The following is a 24,978-nucleotide window of genomic DNA, read 5'->3' as shown; positions in this document are numbered from 1 at the left end:
TTCAGTTTTCTTTGTCTTGCTCGTCACTTTTTAAAAAATAAACTCACTTTTGTTAAAATATTGTCTCCTGGAATGTTTATCAGTGCAGACTGACTGATGGATGCATCTACCTGGTAAAGCATGGACGAGCAGCACTAGGGTCACAGGTGAAAATAAAAACTTTATTAATCAATAGAAACAATTTGATTGCCGGTACATGTCTCAAAACGGGGAACTACATCCAAACTCAATAGTGAGCCTGTTATGGAGACATCTGACAAACTACATGAATCAAAACGAACACAAACATGAAAATATTTACAGAACAAGACAGACAGAAAAGTGCACTAATTAGTAGCAGTACTTAATGATTTGTGTTGCACTGGGTTACGTTAAAGTGAACCAGAGATTCATGCCTGAATATCACATTAAGAACAATTCTCCTTTCAAATCTTTTTGGAACGATGTCTTAATGCTGATCTGTTCAGCCTCCAGTAAATATTTGAACCTAAGCTGCAACAACAGATCCAGTTTTTTAGGAAAGCCATAAAACACGCACGCACCGACAGACTTCATTCAGACAGACGAGTAACAGCACTTCTACTCTGAGAACGTTCTGACTGTTCTCAAACCCTTTAGATAGATTATTATTAAATAAAGGCATTCATATTAAAGTGGCCACACACACATTCTTAACTTTGATCTCATCTAACAGGGCTCTCTCTGTCAACACAAACACTTAAATGTAGGACTTGTAACATCAAAGCCAACGGCTCGGCTTTACAGCAGTTTAAAAAAAAGTGGCTTTCGGCTGGATAAAGTTGGCAAATGAGTTTGTTTAATGGAATACGTTTGCCTACGCTACGGATTCAGCTTAGCCGGCGTCATGTTGAAGAAAACGACCCACAAACGTGATCCGTGACGGCTGGACTTGGCTGAAACATTACAGTACTTTCTGGAGCTCCTCGTGGTTAAAAGCTCCACTTTACCAACGAACGGGAGAGGCTGATGACAGACCTATAACCTTGTTTATACTACAGATTATGAACAGTTTATAAGAGCCTTCGTAAATGCAGCTCCCGTATTTAAACCTGCAGCAAAGGAACAGCAACAGACATGGCAAAATGCATACAGCCAAGCCTTTTAAAGACAAATTACAGTGCTATGTATAATTTATAAGGAAGTTAATACATTTTGCAACGCAGTGGGCCTCCGCCCCAAAAACATCCCGCTCCTCTTGCAGGACTTACCCCTCCAGGCTTCTGAGCAGCCGGACAATGCTCAGCCTCCCACTTCCCATCCCAACATCAGATGTGCAAACGTCAATGCTGATTCTCTTAGGGGCTTTTAAAACCTAGACGCCACCAACAAACAGACTCAAATACTAGAACTAGCAGTAGAAACCTAGAGAACAAGAGTGCAGTGTCTGAGCGCTTCTGTATCAAAAAGATCAGGGGATGAACCGACCAACCTTTGGTTAGTAAAGGTGTTAATGGCATCCTAAAGCAATGGCCTTCTTTAGCCTTTGGTATCTTTAACCCTCACAACTGTAGATGATGCTCTGCCTGAAGATCTGCAACTCAAAAGCATTGGTAATTATAAAAGGAAAATAATTACCACTAAGGTTCCAGGATGGGATGGGATCTGATAGTCCTTTAAACCATCGGTGCATAGGTATTCCAACCATCTCCGGTGTTCATTAATCTCCATGTCTCTCGACAGCAGCCCGTCTTTCACCCTACAAACCTCCATCTTTAGTGGTTTGGTGCAAAAGGAACAAAAGCAGCTATTTTTTTTCTTCTTCTAGTAGCTCGGTTTTTGTCCTTTATACTCCTCCTTTTCTTGTCTAAAGAATAAAACATTGGTACTCAAACAAAGAGCTATTTCTGCTTCAGAGACGTTTCCAGGAAAATTTGTAGGAACAGAATGAAAAGGGGGAAACTAACGCAGGAGGTGAAGTCAACGCCATTTTTTTCTCCTCAACAGAATCTTCTTAAAGGAAAAGGGCACCTCTCTCTTATCTGCGCAAACCGTTCTTACGGATTTAGCGAAGTGATAAAATAAACAGGAATCTGTCCGCCCTCACTTCTTTTTGTCTTTCTGTTTCTTCTCGGGTTTACGGTTCTGCTGAGCTGCTGTCACGTTGCGGGGCATGATCAGCACGCTGCCGTCGGCGCTGTACTGCAATGAGTATTCGCTAGAGGAATATGGCCGACCGTCCTCGTCCCGTAGCTGACTGAAAACCTCTTGGCACAGAGTTTGCATCTTCTGCTTCATCTGCCGGATGGAGCGGATGAACTCCATCTTTTCCTTCAGCAGACGGGCCTTATCGCGTCTCAGGTCATGAACGCCCTGCTCCAGGTTAATGATGGTCTCCAGCTTGCGCTTGCGACAGTTCTGGGCAGCCATCTTGTTCTTGCCACGCCTGCGGATGTCCCTGATGAGGGCCAGCTGGGCTTCACTCAGGTGGTGCTTGGTCAGGAGCTCGTTGAACTCTTCAACAGGGAGGTTGATGATCTTTTCATTGGAGAAAGGAATCTTCATGGCCCGGGCTCGCCGCTCATCACGACTCGCGTGTTTGTCGAGCAGGTCCTGAGAAGGCTGGAGCTTTGAGTTGTGTTTGTCACGAGCCGTCTTCTTCCCAACTGGAACGGGAAGCTCTGGGTGCTCGGAGAAGGCGGAGGAGAGTGGCAGGTTGTAGGTGTGGTTGTGGCTGATGCCGTCGAGCTGAGGGAGGCTGTGGAACTGGGACGGGTCCTGGTAGCTCATACGGCAGAGCTTACTAAACTCAGGCTGGTAACCCCCGACTGCCCCCTCCTCCGTCTCTGCAGTGGCCACCTCAGAGTCAGTACTGTAGCCCACGGCCCCCTCCTCAGAGAAGGTGGCCGAAGTTGAGGAGGAAGAAGCTGCAGATGAACAAGACGTCTCAGAGCTACTCGGGGAGGCCGGGCTGTGGCTGGAGTCCAGGGAGAGACCAGAATCCGAGTCAAGTTCATCCTCCAGCTGGGAGGCTTGGGCCTGGCTGAAGCCCTCCTCCATGGCCAGGTCCAGCAGACTGATTTCATCAAGCATGGACTCCTCCAGCAGGGTGGTGAATGGGTCGGACAGGTTAGGGGTGGATGTAATGTTACTAGAACTGTTTACTGGGGGCAAAAAGATCCCAGTCAGGTTGGTGGCTCCAAACGTGGAGTTGATGTTGGTGGAGTTGCTGGAGGAAAGCCTGAGCATGCTCGTTCTTGGAGTGCTGCTAACAGAGTCCAGTTGGGGGGTGAAAACATGTGGGAAGTCCTGGCTGCAGCTGGGGAGGGAGGCTTGGTGGAGGCTGACGTCCTGGTTTATGGGTGTTGAACGCGTGGAAAGCCCAAAGGTTCCAGCGGGGTTGGGCTCAGGCGTTCCGTTAGTGGGACTTCCACTGCTGGAGGTGGTTTGGAGCGAAGTGTTGTTCACTTCCATTGCCTTTGAAGAAAGAGTGGAAACAGTATATTAAATGTTTATTTTTGTCACCATTAAAAATTTACCACCCTATCCATCAGTAAACTTGAAAAGACACCCCTTTAACTTATCTACTCTCCTTGAATTTTTTGTTTCCAAAATCTGGAATTTAGATTCCAAAACTACCAACAGAAATGTTTTTCCAAACAAGTCATTCTTACCTGCAGCTCCATAATGGCCATGATGTCCTGCCACTGCTGCTCCAGGTCTAACTGAGGCTCGGCTGGAGGAAGCTGTGGTGCCAGGAGGAGGCCCTGAGACGTGGAAGGAGCCTCTTCACTGGTAACTGGAATTTCTGGGTTAACAACCGGAACTGGGAACTAATTAAACACACCAAAAAGGTTAAATCCACAGTAACGCTTACAAAGCACACATCTGCAGACGTTCCAATCTTACCTCGGCTTCTTCTCCAAATGGGAACGTGGCCTCCAACAGTCTCAAGCACTCCTGTAGTGACAGTGAAGTCTGTGAGCCAAGACCTGGCAGCTGGCAACAGAAAGAACGCGCAACATGCTACAGGGGTACCCGACGAACCTCAAATAATAAAAATGAAAATAAAACCTGTTCTTGTGCTTTTCGCTTTTCCTTACAAATTAAGAACTTGTCTCAGCAACCATCTAAACTCTAAATCTGCATCATCAGCTGCATCACAAGGATGCATGTGTAGGAATGAAATTTCAAACTATTATGCAAGAAGGTCTTTGAAATTGCTTCATGAGGCAGTGTTTGAGTCTTTTTAAGCTGAAGAACAGGCTGGTTTACGATGAGATGAAAACAATGACACCTGCTGCTGAAAGGTGGCTGATAATTCTTTTGTCTGTGTGTTCATCAGGACGATGTCTCATGTACCACTGCACAGAAGTGAATCAATCACTGGATGTACATCTACAGCTGACTAGCATTTAGTCAACTCAAAAATAATGTTCAGCTATGCGGCCATACATTCTTTAAAAATTAGTGCTAAACTCTGCATCATGCCTTCTCTTTGGCTTTTTTCATAGACAAACACAAAATAGAAACAAACTGAGAAGGCAGGTTACCGCTTTGGAAACCTGGGGAGTTTTCTGTATTTCCACTATTTACCCCAGGGAACTGCCCTGGTAGGGGGCGGTACTTAAGCAGTAAAAATGTACCTAAAGACACAATTTAAACTTGCTTGGATCTCGTAAGTTCAGGAGTATTTTCTTTCTTGGGAAAAATAAATAAATCCTTGGTTGATGCAATCATAAAAAAAGCTATCTATACACATTTGATACAAATGTTCAGCTAAATGTTTCCACTGAAACCCACTAACTAACTGGAAATAATTCCACATCATTATAATAATTCTTGAGCCCATAAGGATGTGTTTAGTCCCAACAAACCTGCTCTTGTATGCTCTCTCCCGTCTCCCCGTCTACCGGCTTAGCTCCCTGTAAATTTACGCCATTCCTCCAGCTCTCCTGTTCCTCTTTTCCATCTTTGTCCTCTTGAGGGTTGGACTTCTCTTCCTCGGTCTCCTTCTGACGGTTGGTGTAGCTGAACACTTCTCTTCCTGCACCAAGGTCAATGTCCTGTCGCCATAGGATGTCAATCAAGTCAATGTCCTGAAAAAGACACAAGAATGACTAGAAAACCACCCTATACACTTAAGAAAAGAGATGTTGTTAGGAAAACCAAATCACTCTTGAATAAAGTCCAAAATCTTTGTTACAAACAAACTGAGTTACTTATTTTTGGTCAGGAGAAAGCTCAGATAGAGTACTTTTGTATTTTTCCTCAGAGCTGAAATAATCTCATAGGAACAGATCACGAAACACAAATCAGATGACGCCACCATGATATAAACACTTTGGCATGGTGGTCATCATGTGATCAAAAATAAATGAACATGTGACTTTGTGTGACACCAAACTGTCCATTTGGCCATTTTGTGTGTGAACAGCAATAACATTAATTTGAACAACCTTTGAGCTGAGCGTTTTAAAGTTCCACCCTTTTGGACAGTAAATGTGCCCAGCTGAGATGAATGTGACTCAACTGGTTTGACTAAAAATATCTGACACCAATAGAAGGAAAAAAAAACAAAAGAGACCAGGGGTGTGGACCATAAATGATTTCATCTGAATTAACAATTTATGATCATTTAGGGTTTGTGACATTTTAAGCTATTGTTTACCTTGGAAGTGAACTTCAACTCTAAATGGTGTCACTTACATAAAATATTTTTATTTCTCTAAATCAGTCATAACAAGTGTGCTTGGCCTGCAGTGACAGACATACCACTGCCTTCCTTCTAGCTTACCAATGCTCTTCAGAGAGAAGCTACAAACATCAAGATGTACCTCTTTGGTGAGGTCGTCGTTGCCATTTCTGTTGCCCTGCTCCTGGTTTTCTTCTGGGGCCCCAGCTCCCAGGCCGCTGTCGGCTGCATTCAAGTTGTATGTAGATTCAGGTGCTCCACCTCCTCCCCTCATGGCCGGGGTAACTTCAATGTTGTTAATGTCCTCTAAGCCGGCCCCATTGTCCAGGGTTATGCTGGAGCTGGACTGACTGCTGGCAGATACTACAGACTCAGAGTCACGATGCACCAGCCAGGTGTTGAGCTCAGTACTGGGCACAGAGAGGCGATCCAGCTGGCGCACCTCGTTTAGCAGCCGTCGGGTAGTGAAAAAATGGTCCAGGTCCACACTCTTTGGATGGATCCCATAACCGTCCAGCGTGTTGCGGAGGTTGTGAAACTGTGTCTGGGTGTAGGCTGAGCTAGGCCCCAGGATGATCTCTCTTAATGGGGGCAACTGATTGCTGAGATAGCTGTCAACGTCCACCCGCACCCCAATGAGACTCAGAAGGATGGTGAACTGAATCAGGCCCTCTGTGAAGTACTTTTTCAGGTAAAGCATTTCTTTACAACGGAACAAAAAATAAAAGCAAAAGATAAAAATGAAAATTGGGCCAACTTTCTTTGATCAATAAATCTTTGCTAACACTAAAAGAGGGAAACAGAAATACAAACATAAAAGTGACTGAGGAGGGCAAAGGGGTCTTCAAAAGTAAGTTTGAGAGGAGTTTAAGATCCAAAATCAGGTTCCACTTCTCAGGGTATGTTCCTCATAAGGTTCTCATTTTCCAGTTTCTGAGAAGAAAACAAGAATGTAAACGTTACAATCTACATCAGCTCACACTGAACAGTCATTTTACTTTAAACTCGCGATTCGATGCTACCTACATTCACATTAAACCATGTAAATTAAAGAAAAAAGAAAGCAGGACTTGCTCGCCCACTGAAACCACTTCATCGTTCCAAGACAGGAGAAACGAAGTAACAACGTAGTGCCTCTTCATTCTTGGATATTCCGCAGAGCAGACATGATAAAAACAGAGCAATGCATCACCCCACCCTTGACAGGACAACTACTTCTGGTGGATGCTGCTGAAGGTGAATGGGAGTCGAGAAAGCTCGCTGGACTGGCTCTGGCTCGCACCACAGATAGCTGATAGGCGGCAGGCTGGGTCCCTCCCTCCTCAAGCACAGCTGCGCCTATCTTTGTCCTAACCACGATAGCTGTTAGCTACCTCATAGTTTACAAGCCGCCTACAATTATACATATATATGTATACACACCATCTTCATCAACATGAAGTAACAATGAGGAGACGGGCCGCAGCATTAAGTTATAGTCTCGCATCTCTGCTTAGCTCAAAAAGTGACAGGTGCGCCTGCTAATATTTACTTTCGCCCCCGAGGATATCAAACAATCTCCCTAGCAACAAGTGGTGAATACACGATCGACACATAGCTCAGCCAATTACAGGCTTCAATGGTAGCGACGTCACATGACTCCAGCCCGTCTCCGCCAGTACGAAACAAGCACAGGCGGGATTTAGAGACACAATCAAATGCAAGTCAAACCCTACTATGCTAGCCCTGCGAGCTAGTTTGCTGCTATCTAACTTAACCATCCGGCTCCTTTTAAAAGTAACTTGTACGGTCAACAAAATGTATCCAGCAACTAAACCACAAATACTACTTTAATTATACCCACTGATGGGAGTGTTACCATGAAACACTAGGGACCATATATAAACGCACGCGATAATTTAAATAAAACATCTTAATTCATACTTACGCCAAACTTAGCAGCTGTGTCTTCATGGCCGCACGTTCATAATGATCTTAAACCCTTCATCAAGCCTGGTTTCATTAGCAGTTCCACTGAGGTTGCTGTTAAAGCTTTATCCAGCCTTTCCTCATTAAATGGCCCTCCATGACTTGCAAAATTACTAGCTGGGCCGGTTAGCCTACCCTAGCTCTAGCGAAAACACGCGCACACACAGAGCATGCGTAGAACATTCTAGTGTTAAGCTTTCATCAGCCAACGGAAAATCCCCTCCTCTCAGAACACGGAGTTATGAGTTTATTCTACAATTATTTGCCGAAAAAAAAAACTAAAACGAATTTACCAAGAGAAATAATTTAGGAACAACATATTTTGTATTTATTGTACAAATAATTGACTTAGGCAGAAGATGTGAGTTTAGCCCATCACCATAAATGTTGACATTTTTACACAACTGTTGCATCATCTTCAAGTTTTTATGAATAAAAACATAAAATATGTTGTACTAGTCATTGGTCTGGCCTGGAGTTTGGACAAAACATAAAAGCAAACTAACATTTTGTAATAATTAAAAAATATGTAAACATAAACACCATATATAAGGCCATTTATTTTACAATTGATCCAAAAGTTTGTAAATGATCAGCTGTCTTTTATATTTGTTTTATATGCATATATAAAACACAAAAATACATGAGTTGAAGTTAAATACCATTTTTATTTCTCTGTCAATCATGACAAAATATTCAGGTGAACATCACTAAATATTGACTCCCATTAGGTTGACTGGTCTGTTGTGGTATCGCTTAGAAATGTCTGCTTCAATCTGCAAAAACAAGCAAATAATCAGTCATAACAAATGATGATACTTTGTTATTATAGAAGTGACTGAGGTTGTAGTTTATTCTATATTCCTTCTTTAGGCTCCCCTCCCTCTATTTTAAGACAGATCTTGTGACATGGGGTTTTGATTTTCTGTTTTGTTTTCCCAGTGGAAAGTCCCTCCCACCCTCAGCAGTAATAAAAGTAAAAGTAATGTAATACCAGTTTCTGGAGCTCCCGGGTGCATCCTGCCAGCAGGTCAACACAAGGCTCCAGCCTGCACTGCTCCTGTAGGGCCTCCTGCCTCTTCTCAGCCATGGTAGCGGCTTTCAGCACCAGAATGTCTGCCTGCTTCAGCTTCTGTCTCAGCATTTCTGATACACGCTCAACATACCTGAACACACACGTAAAAATAATAACAAGCATAATTATTTTTTTGGAATTAGTAAAATATCGATAAGACCAAATGTAGGCAATATAAATGATAACATTTGCACATTTGTCATAGTAAAATTGTAAATATACTATGTCTATATTGCACTTTTTGAAATGTTTTCAACCACTCATAGAGCTTTTAATTACAAAGCCCATTCACAAACTGAAGGGATTATATGGAGTGGTGTCTTGCCCAAGGACACTTCAACATGTGGTGAGGAAGCCTGGATTAAACCACTAATAGGTAACCGCTTTACCCACTGATCCACTACCACCCAGTTGCAATTCACAATTTTCAGTCTTAATTTTTTTACATTTTGCTGTGAAACTTCAGTAATTAGAGTAAAATATTTTCTTAAATTTGATTTTAAAGACATTCCCTTTAAAAGTAGCACAACTGTAATGTGTAAAAGATATTTGAGATGCTTAAAAATTAAAATAAAGGTCAAACACACATGTTCATAAACACAACAACATGGGCGTAGTTTTGACTTTAGAAGTGTGTGTGTATGCGTGTGTGTGTGTGTGGTGGTGGTGGTGGTGGTGGTGGGGGGGGTTCTTTACAGTAAGTTCTAATGGGAATCGGGCTTCAACACAAGCTGTTGTTTTCTGCTTGGTCCTAGTGCTCTACCGTAATATTGTTTTTGCTCGGTAAAAAGTGCAGTGGACATAAATGTACTTTTACTATGTCCATAAATAAATATATAAAAATTAGTGTCTCAATGAATGCTGATAGATTAGTCTTTTATTACACCTCCTGCTGTAAAATGCTCCTTTAGATACATTTCCTGATGTCTTGAAGACCCAAATTCAGCTTGTAGGTGATGCAGATGCTCAGGTGATACCTGGGTGAGGCCTGGATTGTGAACAGGTGCTGCATCCGCAGAGAGGTGAGCCGACCCAGAAGGTCCTGCACCTGAGACAGCATGTCCTGGACGTGTCCTTGGGTCTGGTTCTGGATGACAGAGGGGGCCAGCTGGAACTGGCTCATAGCCACCACATCACCCTCCTCCCCCATCTCACAGATGCGCTGGGTGAGGAACGTCTCTAGCTGGGGAAAAAAAAAAAAAAAAAAAAACAATACCAGAACCACGAACAGAGTCAGGTTATTATTAAAATATTTTCATTTCAGAAGGAACAATGATCATTGTAAGATAGATCCTACATAACTGATGTCAACTGGACATCCAGGAAATACTTCCTGATTTCTACTACAATAACAGTGATGTCTGGCTCTTTAAAAAAACAGTATAGAAATAAAATAAAAATTAGTATCTTTATTTTTATCTCACTTTTTGTCTCACTTTGCTCTGGAACTGCACAGTATATCAAGAGTTCATCACCATCAAAGTTTCACTGTGAGCAAAGAAATCAAAGAGTCTCAGACTGCATGCAGATACTATATTTGACCTTCAGATGAACACTCGCTGCTCTAAATGCTAACAGCTTACGTTGATGCTAGTGGCTAAAATGCTAAAGCATGACAGAAGGAAAAGAGAGTGAGAAAAATGTGGTTTTAATAACTAAAATGTTCAAGACAAAATCCATTATAAAAGTCATATGGCTTATTGTGAGAGGACCTAATTGGTTTAATCTCTCCTGACTATGGACATAGTAAAAGTACATTTTTGTCCACTGCACTATTTACCGAGCAATAACAATATTTTGGTTGAGCACTAGGACCAAGCGGAAAACAACCGCTTGTGTTAAAGCCTGCTTCTCATTAGAACTGTCCATAAGCTCATCTACTGGCTCTGCTGATACTCGTTCCTGCCACCTGTGTACTTGACAGTTCTGCATTCCAGACATTACATAAAAGCTTCTAGGCTGCAGCTTTAAACATATGTTTGTATACTTACTGTAAATCCCCCCCCATACCCCCCCCCCCAAAAAAAATTCTAAACTACGCCCATGCTCGTGACGTTGGGTTAAAACGATTTTCTGTTTCAACCTCTGCCAAACATCTTAGAAACTGAGCAAGAGGTGGACAGTTTTTGTCTTGTTTTAGGAAGACAAAAATAATTGTTGACAAATATTAATGGTTAGAAAAGAGGCCAACACTCACCTAAACACGATTTTTACCACTGGTTAGTGAAGCAGTGAACTGACTTTATTGTTTTAAACATTTATGATTTGAGCCTCGACTAATATTAGTAAAACAAGCTGGTCTCTGTTTGACAGAACACACAGACCGATTAAACATAAAACAACGTAAAGAAAATGAAAAAAAAAATCCCACACCTTCATTTGATTACTCAGCACAACCTTTTTAGAAAGTGTTTGTAACTCTAGAAGAAGCTGAGGAGGAAGCTTTCAGAGACAGATGATAATACGATTTCCTCCAGAGCTTCTTGATGAATCTGATTTTGTTGTTCCACACAGACTCAAACCAGAACAGAGCCTCGTCTTTGTTTCATAAATGGGTGCTGTTTTTTTATTTCTTTAATCCCCCATTTAAAGAAGAGCACTTCCTGATTCTTCCGCCTAAAAAGCCCAACACTCTTGAAGCTTGAGAAGCTTTGGGCAGTTTTCTCTTTAGGAATACAACCTGCTGACTCAAATGGTTTCCACTTTTTTCTGCACGTTCTGACTACGAGCTCACATTTTGACATAAGTAAATACTCAATAAGTGTAAGAACTGGACATTGTAAAGGCCCATCACTACCTCCATCAGCTCATCGATGAACTGGCTGCGTGACTGAGAGTTTTCCAGTAAACTCAGAGCATCCTCCCCCCGCGCAACACCCTCAGGACCTAAAACACAAATACATCTGATTGTGTCCCAAAGCCTCAGAGTATGCTGAATGCTAGTTCTTAATATTTTAATACTCACAGTCTGTGCCCACATCTACTAACTCGATTTCAACTGGAGCCACGTTGCTGTCGCCCCAGTCGATGCCGCCTGCATCAGCGCCCTGATGGAGCAAATGGAAGGATTTATCCCTTTGCTACAGCTTTGTCTCTCAGAGACCCACAGAGCCCTGCATATAGTCATGAGTCTGACTGAAATAAAGATTATAGATTTGTTTCATTATAGAGAAAAGTCAACAACAGTTTGATTAGCATCTGGATAGCACAATCTAGCAGAAACCTCACATTTCAACTATATTTACACTTTAGATTCACATTTTATGATTATTTTCTACTTTAATATTTTAATCCTGCTTGTTTTAACTCGATGCAGGTGTCTGGTGACTAATTATGTGAAAGGTTCCTGTTATTTTTCATTTGTTTGGTCACACTTTCTACATTAAAAGCATTCTTATTCATAAAGAACAACAGTTATCTGTAACAGAGTTCGTAGTTTAAATAGAGTGATGCATTTAAAATGCAATATGTTAAAAAAAGTCATTATTTATTTATTTATTTATTTATAAAACAAAATATCTGGTAGAAATTCAGAGGTGTTTGGAGCTTTAAACACTGCCGCAAGTGTCCAGGTTCCCATTGAGCTCAACACTCTCAAAACACAGACATTTACCAGGTTAATTGTTGCTATGTTATTTATCTTTCTCACTTTTCCTAGTTTACAATCCACCCCAAAAGGGGAAACACAGTGATAATGTTTTGGCCCGTGTCTATGTCAAAATGTCTGTCAGCAAAATACCTCAGTGCTCCAAAATTCATCATGGACGTCTATCTACAACGGGTTAACCCAACTCATGTAGCTGCCACAGCTAACCTACATTAGCCAACATAGAAATGAGTCTAACTTTTACAGCTGAGGTCAAATCTGATGCTGAGAGTCATTCACGACAGATCATGGGAGATCTTACAGTTCTGCATAAGATATTATCTTCAACTAGATGAAATCAATTTAAAACTCTGGCATTAGAAGTGGGTGGGATATGCATTCCTTCCTTCAATTATTGGACTTTATAGTTTTCTTTCATTGATAACACTTCCTCTTTCCATGCTGCTCCTCCCTGTAATCCCTTTACTCTTGACCAGATTTACCTAAACTTTTTCTCCAAACAAAAAATAAGGTGTGACAAAGTAATGATAATATCATGCAGGTATGAGACAATAAAGTTTACAAGCAAAAGACCCAACATTCAAGAAGACATCTGATTAATTCACTCTAGGGTGAAATGCCACCTTACTGACTCAACAATGTAAAGTGTAATTAGTTATGATGTAGAGCTCCGGGAGTTGACGTCACTTCTCCCGGCATGCAACAGTTCAAATCGAAACGGCGCCATCTTGGCAGGCAGAAGCCCGCAGCTGGGCTATTTGTTATTGTTAGAAAACTCAATCAAACAGGAAATGTGGTAGATTCCTGTTGTGCCCCAGGATGCAGAACAGACGCGGACGACGTAAGGGATGAGCCATCTACAGGATTCACCAAGATCTGGAACGCCGCAAACGTTGGATCGTTGCAATAAAACGCACTAGTGACCGGGCTAAAATGAAACTGTGGGATCCCGAGAGTAAAGGTTTTTGCTTATGCAGCGACCGCTTCATATCAGGTACTTAAACCAACATTTCCTCAACTGTGTATGGTATTTATTTTAAATGCTTTTATTACGATTCTTAGTGGGCTTCCTAAACTTATTTTGGCGTGGCTTTTTCTGTCTTATTACTCATAGCAACAAGTAAACGTCACGTAAAACGTTGCCTTGTGAGTTCTCCGCGCTGCCGTTTACGTGTTTTATGATCACAGCAATTAACCGGCTAAGATGTATTTAATTTTTAAGCAATGGTTGATCAATTGTCAGATCACACATAAAAAGCACTTTGGATTGCTATTATCTGTCTCACCGAGACAGATCTCAGACAGATCCTGAGGCCAATACTTACCTAAACACGGTTTTTACCACTGGTTAGTGAAGCAGTACTTTATTGTTTTAAACATTTATGCCTGACATATTTATTTTATTCACGGAAAAAAAATCAGACTAGTGATTTCTCTTGGCGTTCAGTTTATAACTTTCAAACAGTACAGCATTTAAACTTCTTACATGTAAATCTCGAAGGATCTTTCATGGCGGTTAAAACGAAGAGTCGGAGTACCCGGCCCGGAGGGTTACCGGGGTCCCACCCTGGAGCCAGGCCTGGGGTTGGGGCCCGTGAGCGAGCGCCTGGTGGCCGGGCTTTCGCCCATGGGGCCCGGCCGGGCCCAGCCCGAACCGGATACATGGGCTCGTCCAACTGTGGACCCACCACCCGCAGGAGGAACATGAAGGGTCCGGTGCAATGCGAATCGGGTGGCAGACCAAGGCGGGAGCCTTGGCGGTCCAATCCCCGGACAAGAAAACTAGTTTTTGGGACATGGAACGTCACCTCGCTGGCGGGGAAGGAGCCGGAGCTTGTGGCAGAGGTTGAGCGGTACCGGCTAGATATAGTCGGACTCACCTCGACACATTGCATTGGCTCTGGAACCCGAGACCTGGAGAGGGGTTGGACACTCTACTTTGCTGGAGTTGCTCCGGGTGAGAGGCGGAGGGCTGGGGTTGGCTTTTTGTTAGCCCCGAGACGCTCTGCCTGTGTGTTGGGGTTTACCCCGGGGGACAAGAGGGTAGCTTCCTTGCGCCTTCGGGTCGGGGAACGGGTCCTGACTGTTGTTTGTGCTTATGGGCCAAATATCAGTTCAGAGTACCCACCCTTTTTGGAGTCCCTGGGACGAGTGCTAGATAGTGCTCCATCAGGGGACTCCATTGTCCTGCTGGGGGACTTCAATGCTCACGTGGGCAATGACAGCTTGACCTGGAGGGGTGTGATTGGGAGGAACGGCCCACCTAATCTGAACTCGAGCGGTGTTTTGTTATTGGACTTCTGTGCAAGCCGCAGTTTGGCCATAACGAACACCATGTTCGAACATAAGGATGCCCACCGGTACACTTGGTACCAGGGCAGCCTAGGTCACAGGTCGATGATAGATTTTGTAGTCGTATCATCTGACCTGCGGCCGTATGTTTTGGACACCCAAGTGAAGAGAGGGGCGGAGCTGTCAACTGATCACCACCTGGTGGTGAGTTGGATCAGATGGCAAGGGAACATGCCGCGTAGACCTGGCAGACCCAAACGCATAGTGAGGGTCTGCTGGGAACGCCTGGCAGAAGAACCTGTCAAGACGGTCTTCAACTCCCACCTCCGGCAGAGCTTTGACCACGTCCCGAGAGCAGTGGGGGACATTGAGTCCGAGTGGGCCTTGTTCCACTCTGCGATTGTCGAGGCGGCTGTTGCTAGCTGTGGTCGTAAGGTGGCCGGTGCCAGTCGTGGTGGCAACCCCCGTACCCGCTGGTGGACACCAGAGGTTCGGGGAGCCGTCAGGCTGAAGAAGGAGGCCTACAGGGCGTGGCTGGTCTGTGGGTCTCCGGAGGCAGCAGACAGGTACCGGATAGCCAAGCGGGGTGCAGCAGTGGCAGTTGCCGAGGCAAAATCTCGGGCGTGGGAGGAGTTTGGTGAGGCCATGGAGAAAGACTATCGATCGGCTCCAAAGAGGTTCTGGCAAACTGTCCGGCGCCTCAGGAGAGGAAGGCAGCAACTCGCTCACACTGTTTACAGTGGGGATGGGGAGCTGCTGACGTCAACTGAGGCTATAGTCGGACAGTGGAAGGAATACTTTGAGGAGCTCCTCAATCCCACCAATGCGCATTCCGAGGAGGAACCAGAGCTGGGAAGCCTGGGGATGGACTGTCCGATCTCGGGGGCAGAAGTTGCTGAGGTAGTCAAACAACTACATAGCGGCGGAGCCCCGGGGGCGGATGAGGTTTGTCCTGGGTATCTCAAGGCTATGGATGTTGTAGGGCTGTCATGGTTGACACGTCTCTACAACATTGCGTGGTCATCGGGGGCAGTTCCTAGGGAGTGGCAGACCGGGGTGGTGGTCCCCATCTTTAAGAAGGGTGACCTGAGGGTGTGTTCCAACTATAGGGGGATCACACTCCTCAGCCTCCCTGGAAAGGTCTACGCCAAGGTACTGGAGAGGAGGGTCCGATCGATAGTTGAATCTCAGATAGAGGAGGAGCAATGTGGTTTTCGTCCTGGCCGTGGAACTGTGGACCAGCTCTATACCCTTGCAAGGGTGATGGAGGGGGCATGGGAGTTTGCCCAACCAATCCACATGTGCTTTGTGGATTTGGAGAAGGCTTATGACCGTGTCCCCAGGGGCACCCTGTGGGGGACGCTCCAGGAGTATGGGGTGGGTGGCTTTCTGTTAAGGGCCATTCAGTCCCTTTACCAGAGGAGCGTGAGTTTGGTCCGCATAGCCGGTAGTAAGTCGGACCTGTTCCCAGTGAGGGTTGGACTCCGCCAGGGCTGCCCTTTGTCACCGGTTCTGTTCATCACTTTTATGGACAGAATTTCTAGACGCAGCCGTGGTGTGGAGTGTGTCGAGTTTGGTAGCAGGAGAATCTCGTCTCTGCTTTTTGCGGATGATGTGGTCCTCCTAGCTTCATCCAGCTCTGACCTTCAGCTCTTGCTGGGTAGGTTCGCGGCCGAATGTGAAGCGGCTGGGATGAGGATCAGCACCTCCAAATCTGAGACCATGGTTCTCGACCGGAAAAGGGTGGCTTGCCACCTCCGGGTCGGGGGAGAGGTCCTACCTCAAGTGAAGGAGTTTAAGTATCTCGGGGTCTTGTTCACGAGTGAGGGTAGGAGGGATCGGGAGATCGACAGGCGGATTGGTTCGGCGTCTGCAGTGATGCGGACACTGAGCCGATCTGTCGTGGGGAAGAGGGAGCTGAGCCAGAAAGCCAGGCTCTCCATTTACCGGTCGATCTACGTCCCAATCCTCACCTATGGTCATGAGCTTTGGGTAATGACCGAAAGAACGAGATCGCGGATACAAGCGGCCGAAATGAGTTTCCTCCGTAGGGTGGCCGGGCTCAGCCTTAGAGATAGGGTGAGGAGCTCGGACATTCGGGAGGGACTCGGAGTAGAACCGCTGCTCCTCCGGATCGAAAGGAGCCAGTTGAGGTGGTTTGGGCATCTGGTCAGGATGCCTCCTGGACGCCTCCCCGGGGAGGTGTTTCGGGCATGTCCTGCCGGCAGAAGGCCCCCAGGTCGACCCAGGACACGTTGGAGAGGTTACATCTCCAATCTGGTCCGGGAACGCCTTGGGGTCCTGCCGGAGGAGCTGGTGGACAAGGCCGGGGAGAGGACGGCCTGGAGCTCCCTAATTGGTATGCTGCCCCTGCGACCCGGACCCGGATAAGCGGAGGAAGACGAAGACGAAGACGAAGACATGTAAATCTGTGTTATTTGTCCATCCATCCATTTTCATCCGCTTATCCGGAGTCGGGTTGCGGGGGCAGCAGCCTAAGTCGAGAGGCTCAGACTTCCCTCTCCCAAGCCACTAGGGCCAGCTTCTCCAAGGGAATCCCAAGGCGTTCCCTGGCCAGGCCCGCTCCGACAGCTTCTGGCATTTTTAAAATGTATCCCAGGGGCACGGTAAGGGTCGGAGATGTTTAGTCTATTTAATTTCTGACTATATAAAACGATTTCTTCGGTTTTAAAGTGTGAAGTAAACTCTGACAAAGTAAAATCCAAGCCGATCCCGTTCATTTTGTTTACCTTTGTTGCCTGCCAACATGGCGTCTACTCTCTGAGAGTCACGTGACGTCCGGAGCTCTATAGTGCTTGTTCGTATGTTAAACTGGCATGTTCAGGAGATTTACCTCAGATGTAGAATCCAGACTGATGCCCCAGTCTATTCCATCCTCCACTGCGACGACAGCATTTACCCCAACACCATCTGCTCCTGTACCAAAATCACCCCAGTCGATCTGGTAAAAACAAAATACAAGTTATGATAAAGCTGCTGGTTTTGGGTAAATATTTAAAACAGTCAAAGGTCACATTGCTCTGTCTGGAAGACAAGTTAGTTGGAAAACTTTCTCTTTCAGTCGTGAACACATTACTGAGCGGTTAAAATCTCAGTTTCTGGGCTTCAACGTCGGAAAATAGCTGAGTAAACTCGGCGCTGAGTGAGAGGAGAGTTTAGTTTGTCCGAGACAGCGGAGCTGCAGACACCAGCAGCAAACGATGGAAAAAACACAAAGGAGGGGGCGCTTCGGTTCCGCGCTAACACCGCAAAGCATCATGGGACTTGTAGTCTTTGCGGTAAAATCAGCCAGTGGGTCAGTTTTAATATATTTTTGACATTTATCTCGCGGGCCACATAAAAATGCTCCGCGGGCCACATCTGGCCCATGGGCCTTGTGTCTGACACATGTGCTGTAGATGGTTAATCTTCTCTGGTACAACGACTGCATGAAACAGTAAAGATTAAACCAACCGTATTCTCTGTCAAAGCTTCAGGTATTACTTCCTCCACGACCGGCCTTTCAACAACCACCGGGACTTTTCCAGTTTTCCACTCATAAAATGTGACGTTCCCTTTCTTCTGTGCAAACGTCAGCATCGGCAGAACCGGCTCAGACCTACAAACAACAGCATGTGAGCTCACTGGACCAAAAACAAACAATCTGAATGTTTCAATGTCAGTTCTGATAATGAGCTACAAGGTGCTACAGCTCCATAATAACGCATCATGTAACCAAAGACAATAAAAAACGTTAATAAACAAAAGGTTAAATAAACATCACAGTAGGGATGTGTATTGGTGAAATTCTGGCGATACGATAAGTATCACGATACAGGAAGAAGAAACAATATATCACGACATATTACGATACATTCAGCCAGATGATATCAGCTTGTTTATTTTTTGAATGAAGTTATTGTAAGAAAATTCAATAAACAGTCCAAACTGATACGCAACATGTTTAACATCAGGTATCTGAACCATAATAGAGGGATTTACATTTCAGTGGTGGAAACAAAACCCATTGCACACTGCTGCTAACTAGCTGTCTGCATTTGAATTGCACCAAAAGACAAGAAAATACATAAAGGTTTGCATGTAAATTCTTCCAAAAGTCAATACACAGCTTTTGAATATCGATATATCGCAGGAAAAATATCACGATATATTGTCAATCGATATTTTCTTACATCCCTAAATCACAGCATTTTTTTATACCTTGAGAACACAAATCTGAAAGGAAAAAGAAAACATAAAAACAAACGTGAATAAAAATTAATGCAAACTGTCTTAAATCGGAACGTTCTTTATTGAATAGAATGACTTGAATGGTAATAAATAAACTTACGGTTCTCAGGTTTCGGTTTTTGAAATCAACTCAAAAAGAAAATAAATACTACAAATTTGATTACAAGTGTTTGACATAACGATAAGAGTAAGACACGATCAATGGGGCTGGGAGCCCAATGCGAGGTGTGAAACTACAATTTTTAGTCTTGAAATTATCTCTAGAATTGGAATAAAATTGAGCTATAATCCCTAACTGCATATTTATACCATAACTGTTGTAAATGCTAATAGTAACAATGAATGAACATAGGTGATCTAAAAAGAGTTTAAGCTGTTTTTGTTTTGCTCTGTTCTTGTTTATTTTGATTTTTAATCAATATTTTTATAGCTCAAGCAGTGATATTTATTATTACTATTCCTGGGTCTTTGCTGCTGCAGCTTTATGGATCTGAAATAGGGTTGGTATGATAACCAATAAATCAATTAATGGTACGATAGATGAAAATTGACTCAATAATTTTTCCAGCCTCGAAATATCAAGGATATATTTTATTGTTTTTGGTGCAATATTTTTTTTAACAGAGAGTGAGTCCTTTTATATTTTAACTTTATTTATTTTGTTTGTTTTATTTATTTATTTAGTAGTTCTGGTTCTGGACATTCCAATGTTAAATAAAGGTTTAATTGTTGCATTTTAAAGGGTGTACTTGCATTATTATGACATATGAACATTACATAAGTTATTTTGGTCTCAATAATGTCGACAATAATATTGTTTATCGTCAATAATTTGTTGGGACAATATATCGTCCAGAAAATGTTATCGTCCCAGGCCTAGTCAAAAATTAAAATGTTTGGGAAACACTGGTTTAGACTGTGTACAAAACATTCACACAGCTCATATTCTTGTACCAAAAATAAAATGCTTATTGTAAAGAATTAAAATCACTAAATCAACCTTGCTTTTAAGTGAAAACATTTTGAATTCCAGAACTCCTTAAAGGGACTTTACGGAGTTTTGAATTTTTATGCTCGCGATTGCCCCCTTAGGCCAAAAGTGTAACGGCAGCTTCAATAGTAGGCTCGTGCACGAGGCACGCATGCTGTACGTGCATACTCCTTAACGAAAATAACAGCTGAGACAGTCCCGTGTGTGTGTGTGTGTGTGTGAGTGTGTGTGTGGCCCGGAGGACAGAGGACAGGAGAACGCGCAGCTAATTAATTAAATAATTTGGTTCTGTACCTTTCTCTTCAGCACAGCCGACAAAGGTTTATGATGGGTCAGTCTTCCTGCAAGCTCAGATCATTCCCTTCCCTTGCTTGAAAAATTGTTCCAAAATGAAAGTTGAACCCACATCTTTTTTATCTGTGAATTCAATGCCGTTCTGCGAGTCTCAAATAAAAATTTGGGCATCTTACTGTAAAACAATATACCATTAATGTAAAAAATAAACTCTAATTAAACTATGTTCACATCCAGAATCGAACCCGGGTCTTCCTGGGTGAGCTATAGCATCAGTGACGTCTTTCGTATCTGTAACATTTATATTCCTGATGACAGCTGAAACAATGTTCAAAGAACGGTTCGGAGCGAAAATGGCTATTTTGTTGCTAATTTGCAGGAAATATCTAGAAGAAAGTAGCTAAGGGTCCTCAGAAATGTAGCTAGGTTTGTCACTAGGCATTAGGAACAGCGACAAAGTCGCTGAGTTGGCACTACCTCACTCTCTGCTGCTAAAGCTACGGATAGCAAATGCTACGGGCTATGCCTGAGCGTGAACGCGCATGAAGCAGCCTGCTCGACCAGAGCATCTCTCTTTTTCTGTGATTTTACAGAAAAACAGGCAATCACAGTAAAAATGCCAGGGCTCATTCTACAGGACCAGGGCATTGCAGGAGAATGTATGAAGAAGAAATGTATTATTTCTATACATGATTTGGCTGTCATACTTCCATAATTCCCCTTTAAAACATTTAAGATTTAGTTCTCTTTACTTCCTTGGCAGATGTGCATGTGGGAAACGCATTGGGCAGGTACTGAAAGTGGACGATGAACTCACCAGTTACACACAAAGTTTGAGAAAGCAACGTAGAGTTGGATTTGTTTCTCTAACTTTGCTGCATCCTTCCCGACTTCCTCAAGGACAGCCGGTAAGTCTTTCAACAGAGCCTGAAGCTCTCGGGGAACATTTTCACCCTGTTAGAAGAAAAATAATCAACCAACAGAGTATCATTGTGTCTTCCCGTTGAAAAGCAGTTTGAGTCTTGTACTCACAGTGATTCCATACTGTTTGCAGGCAGCGTAGTAGCGCTCCCTCAGCTCTACTACTGAGCTCTGACACTCCACCTCCCGCCTGCTGAGTTCCTGCTGCAGCTGTTGAGCTTTAGCCAGTTGTTTCCTGAGAGCCGGCCCTTCATAACTCACGTTACGACTCAGCAAGCTGGCCGCCTCCGCTAGAGATGTACAAACACACCGTTAAGGATTTTACTATTCTGTGCATTAACCTCATTCACATCTTCACACAATTGATGCAAAAAAAACGAACAAACTGTTCAGGTTGGCATTGGTTTAGAAAAAACCTCAAATAAAAAGCAACTTTTATTCATGTGAACAGAACAGAGGTCTCATTTATCAAACATTGCGTAGAATCCTTACTAAAACCGTACTTAAGCTCAGCAAAAAAAAAAGTACTTACGCCAAGTAGGTTTGTGATCTATCAAACATGGAGTACGCACAGCTGCATGCAATCTCCGCTTCATAAATCGGAGACTAACGAGAATGTTTCTCAGCTGCATTTTAGTCACATCCCGCCCTCACCACGCCCACTTACTGCCATAAATAGTCAATGCAAAGTAGCTTGTGGATCTCATGCATATACATAAGCCGGCTGTTGCAGCGTTCCGCCAATGACGATGGCGACCGTAGATCAGGGCAGATCAAGGAAGCGCAATTTCACAGAAGCAGAAACTGAGGTACTTGTGGGTGAGGTGGAGAAATGAAAGGAAGTGCTTTTGCAAAACAAATAAGAGAAAATACACGTAGTGGCACAGCGTTGCTGAAGCCGTCAATGTTGTGAGTTCTTCAGAGAGATCTGTGGCGGATATAAAAAAAATGGTCCAATCGGGACTTGATCCCCAGACTCCTGGGTGAAAGTCACACGCGCTAACCAGTCAGCCAAACAGAGATCTCCCCTGTGCAAGTAGCCAGGGCGCATGATCTATCGGGTCACAGTGACAGGACACACACTGTCACAGACGCATGACATTCTGTCTCAATCTGCCTCCGTCCGTATTCTGCACTTCAGGCTGTGTGTGTGTGTGTGTGTGTGCGTGCGTGTGGGGGGTCTTATTCTGTGTGAAAATGAAGCAGTACAAGTGACAATGCTGCAGGATTTCATAATTTTTTCTTTTTCTTTCTCAAACTTTTTTCATAAAGTTTCCTTTCATAAATCCCAAAGTTTGCGTGGAAAGTTGCTTACGCAGTTTTCCGACCCCATTTTGTGCGTAAGCAAGCTTGATGAATGAGGCCCCTGATCTTGTGTTTACAGATGCATGATAGAAACCCACTCACCCAGGTACACGTTATCAGCTTCATACAGAGAAATAATCTCCTGCCAGTCCTGTGGGCACAAAAACAAACTGGAGTTGTAGCTTATGACAGATCAACATGCTTTGGGAAACACAAACAGCTGTTTGTTTCCACCTTCATTCTCTGAGATGAATATCTGCCAAAGATGTTCTTTGATGATGCCTCAGTCCCCTTCAGTATTTCCACGATTCTCAGACAGTGGAAGTAGTGAATGTCTGTCAGTGAACATGCAGGAATGCAAAATGGGAGGAGGATTTAAAGAAAGCAAAGAAAAAAGTAGACAGATTGATTCTATATAAAAAGTCCATTTAAACCTATTTTTTATATGATTTAATAGTTTGTAGGATATTATAGTTTAAGTCCTGTTTCAATAACAAGAAGGTGTGGTGCTACCCACAAGAACCTACAGGAGCCTGACAGAAGCTGCTTGATCTCCTCATTTTCTGGCATGTCCTGAATGGCGGTATTGATCTTCTCTCTGATTGTCTTTATTGCACTTTGCCATTTCACGTTACAGTGACGTCGATCCAGCAGCCAGTCTGCAAACACACAAAACGATTTAGTATGACTGAAATTTGTCATGCGTTATAGTTAGTATGTCACACCAAAACAGACGAGTAAAAGCTGATCATAGTTCTGCACAATAATCTAATAAACATACTGTAAGATAAATCAGATTTCTTTTTATTAAGTTTATATATGGTGCAAAAGTTTTCTTTAAATCACTTTAGACAATTTTCAGTCCAGTCCTAATTTTTGATCATTCATGAAGGAAAGGGCATTTTATTTGTTAAAGTATTGGACTTGTTTGTCTCTTTAATAAAGCTGCTGCTGACGATTTCAGCTTTATTGTGTCACTTTATGTTTTATCAAATTTGTTCCCTCTGTTTCTTATGGAAAAACAGTCCAAAGTTCTGAAATATAAAGAGTTTCGATTGATAGCTCTTTGCCAATCAGATAATCTGTCAATTCATCTTCTGCTATGGTTGCCTTTTGTCACAGATTCAGCTAAAGAGATGCAAATAAAATGTGTCTTTTTGACAGGATGTTCAAAACAAAGTGTGAAGTTTCAAAGTTGACAAAACTTTGGTTTACAAATAAATTCATAGTTTACATTTGAGTGTTTAAAAAAGCTCTATTTTTAAGTCTCCTAGAAAGAAAGAAAGAAAGAAAGAAAGAAAGAAAGAAAGAAAGAAAGAAAGAAAGAAAGAAAAAAAGACTTTACCAGACTGCATGTCTGGCTTGACTTGACTTTTTTAAAGGTTTTGTATTTTGTCTCACCTGAAAGCTTGCTGGTCTGTATATCGATGGGAAGATTTTGAATATTCTGTATAAAAGAGGCAACAGGTAAGACAACAATATGTATTTTTAAACGTTTTTTTTTTAAGTTTTTAAAACAAAAAGGGACATCCCGAACTAAGTTACAGAGGACAGGAATCCACACTAACTAGTTAATTACACAGAATACACCATGAGCTATAAAACTTTAGGGATGCGTTTCATTTAATGTGAATAACTGGACTTTGATAGGTAGCTGCTAGCAGTTGTTAGCTAACAATCTGATAACAACATTACAGTCAAAGAAATTTGATTTTAGCTCACCTCCATTATTCCTCTCTCGCCTTTTTAAACCCCCAAATTCCAATATTTCACCGCTTCATTAATTTAGAATGTTACAATCCAGATTATTTCGGTCACCATCTGGATTTCACTGTTTATGACACGTTAAAAGAAGTACAACCAATAACAGGAAGCGAGGTTAGCTTTGCCGAAACAACAGACCAATCATGCTCAAGTATACTGACAATTGCAGCTGATTGGTTAGTGTCTGTGACCAAAGTAATGCAATAAGTAAAATATGTCAATAGGGGGCGACAACTCACAGGCTGGCATTTTTCCAAGTTCGACAACTTTCACATAAATACACCGACACATAAAAGGATAAATATTATTTCTTTTTGATAGATTCCAGTTCATTTTAAAAGAAAAAGAAGACAACAAACTCATTTTCATAATTTAGTGTCAATTTAATAAATTGTATTCAGAATAAACGTCACAAATCTTATATTATGTAACATATACGTTCCTGGATTCACTATTTTTGTGGAGTCATTTTGACTTCCCCAAATAAAACTATTTAAGAAACTTTAGCTTGATTACAAAAGGTATTTCAGCAAATTTTTATTTATACCAAATAGATAAAGTTTTGAACCAATACACAATCAAGAATTTAAAATAAATAAATACATTTAAATCCTTGTCTCAGAGTTGTGTCTTAGTTAGATGACCTAATTTCAGGTCATTTGAATGGAGACCAAGCACCCATTCACTGCTTGTGACTATACACAAAGCCATGCAAAACAACTCTAAATCCCCCTCTCCCTCATGTTACAGCCTACAGGCATTCTGAAACAGGAAATATAGACAAAAAACAAAAACACCAATATTTTTTTCAATATTAGATCTGCAGGGAAAACGTCACTCAAACAAAAAAGTGTGTG

The 24,978-nt window shown here is 42.9% G+C and overlaps 2 protein-coding genes across 3 annotated transcripts; both read right to left on the bottom strand.

Moving 5' to 3' along the window:
- Positions 1-1,829: 1,829 nt before the first annotated feature.
- Positions 1,830-6,576, bottom strand: nfe2l1b (nfe2 like bZIP transcription factor 1b). Of its 2 annotated transcripts, none has more exons than XM_015962407.3 (5): positions 5,796-6,576; positions 4,836-5,057; positions 3,868-3,957; positions 3,633-3,791; positions 1,830-3,435 (listed from the first exon to the last, which is right to left on the bottom strand). In XM_015962407.3, exons 1-5 carry the CDS (start codon positions 6,351-6,353, stop codon positions 2,062-2,064), a joined length of 2,403 nt encoding a protein of 800 aa, XP_015817893.1. In that variant the 5' UTR covers positions 6,354-6,576; the 3' UTR covers positions 1,830-2,061. The 2 variants fall into 2 exon arrangements, with proteins under 2 accessions (XP_015817893.1, XP_015817895.1); XM_015962409.3 differs by having other exon boundaries at positions 3,868-3,918.
- A 1,693-nt stretch (positions 6,577-8,269) lies between these two features.
- Positions 8,270-24,276, bottom strand: cdk5rap3 (CDK5 regulatory subunit associated protein 3). Its single transcript, XM_054749388.2, has 14 exons — positions 24,080-24,276; positions 23,759-23,804; positions 22,885-23,016; positions 22,592-22,692; positions 22,460-22,508; positions 21,164-21,342; positions 20,949-21,085; positions 18,070-18,214; positions 17,450-17,557; positions 11,662-11,743; positions 11,494-11,582; positions 9,674-9,879; positions 8,616-8,787; positions 8,270-8,397 (listed from the first exon to the last, which is right to left on the bottom strand). The coding sequence occupies exons 1-14, from the start codon at positions 24,083-24,085 to the stop codon at positions 8,332-8,334; spliced, it is 1,518 nt and encodes a 505-aa protein (XP_054605363.2). The 5' UTR covers positions 24,086-24,276; the 3' UTR covers positions 8,270-8,331.
- Positions 24,277-24,978: the final 702 nt, after the last annotated feature.

The sequence above is a fragment of the Nothobranchius furzeri genome, chromosome 16 (genome assembly GCF_043380555.1).
Source record: "Nothobranchius furzeri strain GRZ-AD chromosome 16, NfurGRZ-RIMD1, whole genome shotgun sequence".
NCBI lineage: Eukaryota > Metazoa > Chordata > Actinopteri > Cyprinodontiformes > Nothobranchiidae > Nothobranchius > Nothobranchius furzeri.
The sequence above is the reverse complement of the archived record's forward strand: the minus strand, read 5'-3'. Positions and strand labels throughout refer to the sequence as shown.